The sequence below is a fragment of the Antrostomus carolinensis genome, unplaced genomic scaffold (genome assembly GCF_000700745.2).
Source record: "Antrostomus carolinensis isolate BGI_N321 unplaced genomic scaffold, ASM70074v2 scaffold21664, whole genome shotgun sequence".
Taxonomy (NCBI): domain Eukaryota; kingdom Metazoa; phylum Chordata; class Aves; order Caprimulgiformes; family Caprimulgidae; genus Antrostomus; species Antrostomus carolinensis.
In genome coordinates this window covers 4,506-5,224 of record NW_010313184.1, presented here as the reverse complement: position 1 = coordinate 5,224, position 719 = coordinate 4,506, and the positions used below count along the sequence as shown (strand labels likewise).

The 719-nt window shown below is 57.2% G+C and overlaps 1 protein-coding gene across 1 annotated transcript in view; it reads left to right on the top strand.

Moving 5' to 3' along the window:
* Positions 1–719, top strand: part of LOC104524413 (insulin-like growth factor 2 mRNA-binding protein 1) — a gene marked incomplete at its 5' end in the record, with an annotated part of 7,786 nt that overhangs the window by 2,754 nt on the left and 4,313 nt on the right. The window contains one exon of the mRNA XM_010167282.1: positions 442–717. Within this exon, the coding sequence (XP_010165584.1) occupies positions 442–717 (276 nt within the window). The remainder of the gene's footprint in view (positions 1–441; positions 718–719) is intronic.

Sequence of the window (719 nt, the reverse complement as noted above, 5' to 3'; positions counted from 1 at the left end):
GCTTTGCTCTTGCTGCCAGCCCCATCTATCGACAGCTTTCAGCTCTTGCAGTCCCTCAAGTTCTACTGGGAACTTCTACTCCCATCTACTGGGAGAGGGATTTGAAATATCAGCCAAAAAACTTAAGGTGGAGGAGGGGATTTGAAATATCAGCCAAAAATCTTAAGGTGGAGGAGACACGGGAATGGCTCCCTGCATGAGCCCAACCTGCACCCATCACTCCCATCCCCTCCCCTGGGTGCTCAGAGAGGTTCCCCTTAAAATACTTGATCTTATCCAGTCTGGGTGGAAAGTTCTGCCAGGTCCCCACGGCATCTCTGATATTTCCTTTCCCCCCTCCTGGTGCTTCCAACCCCCCAGGAAGGGCTTGTTTTGGGTTGAGCTGATGCTGATCTGTTGCTGCTCGGTTTGGAGGGACCCCAACCCCTTCTCCTCTTCCAGAGCCATCATGAAGCTGAACGGGCACCAGCTGGAGAACCACGCATTGAAGGTCTCCTACATCCCCGATGAGCAGTCCGTGCAAGGGCCGGAGAACGGGCGGCGGGGTGGCTTCGGGGCACGTGGTGCCCCCAGACAGGGTTCCCCCGTCACCGCAGGGGCACCGGTCAAGCAGCAGCCCGTGGATATCCCCCTCCGCCTTCTGGTGCCCACCCAGTATGTGGGTGCCATCATCGGCAAGGAAGGGGCCACCATCAGGAACATCACCAAGCAGACGCAGT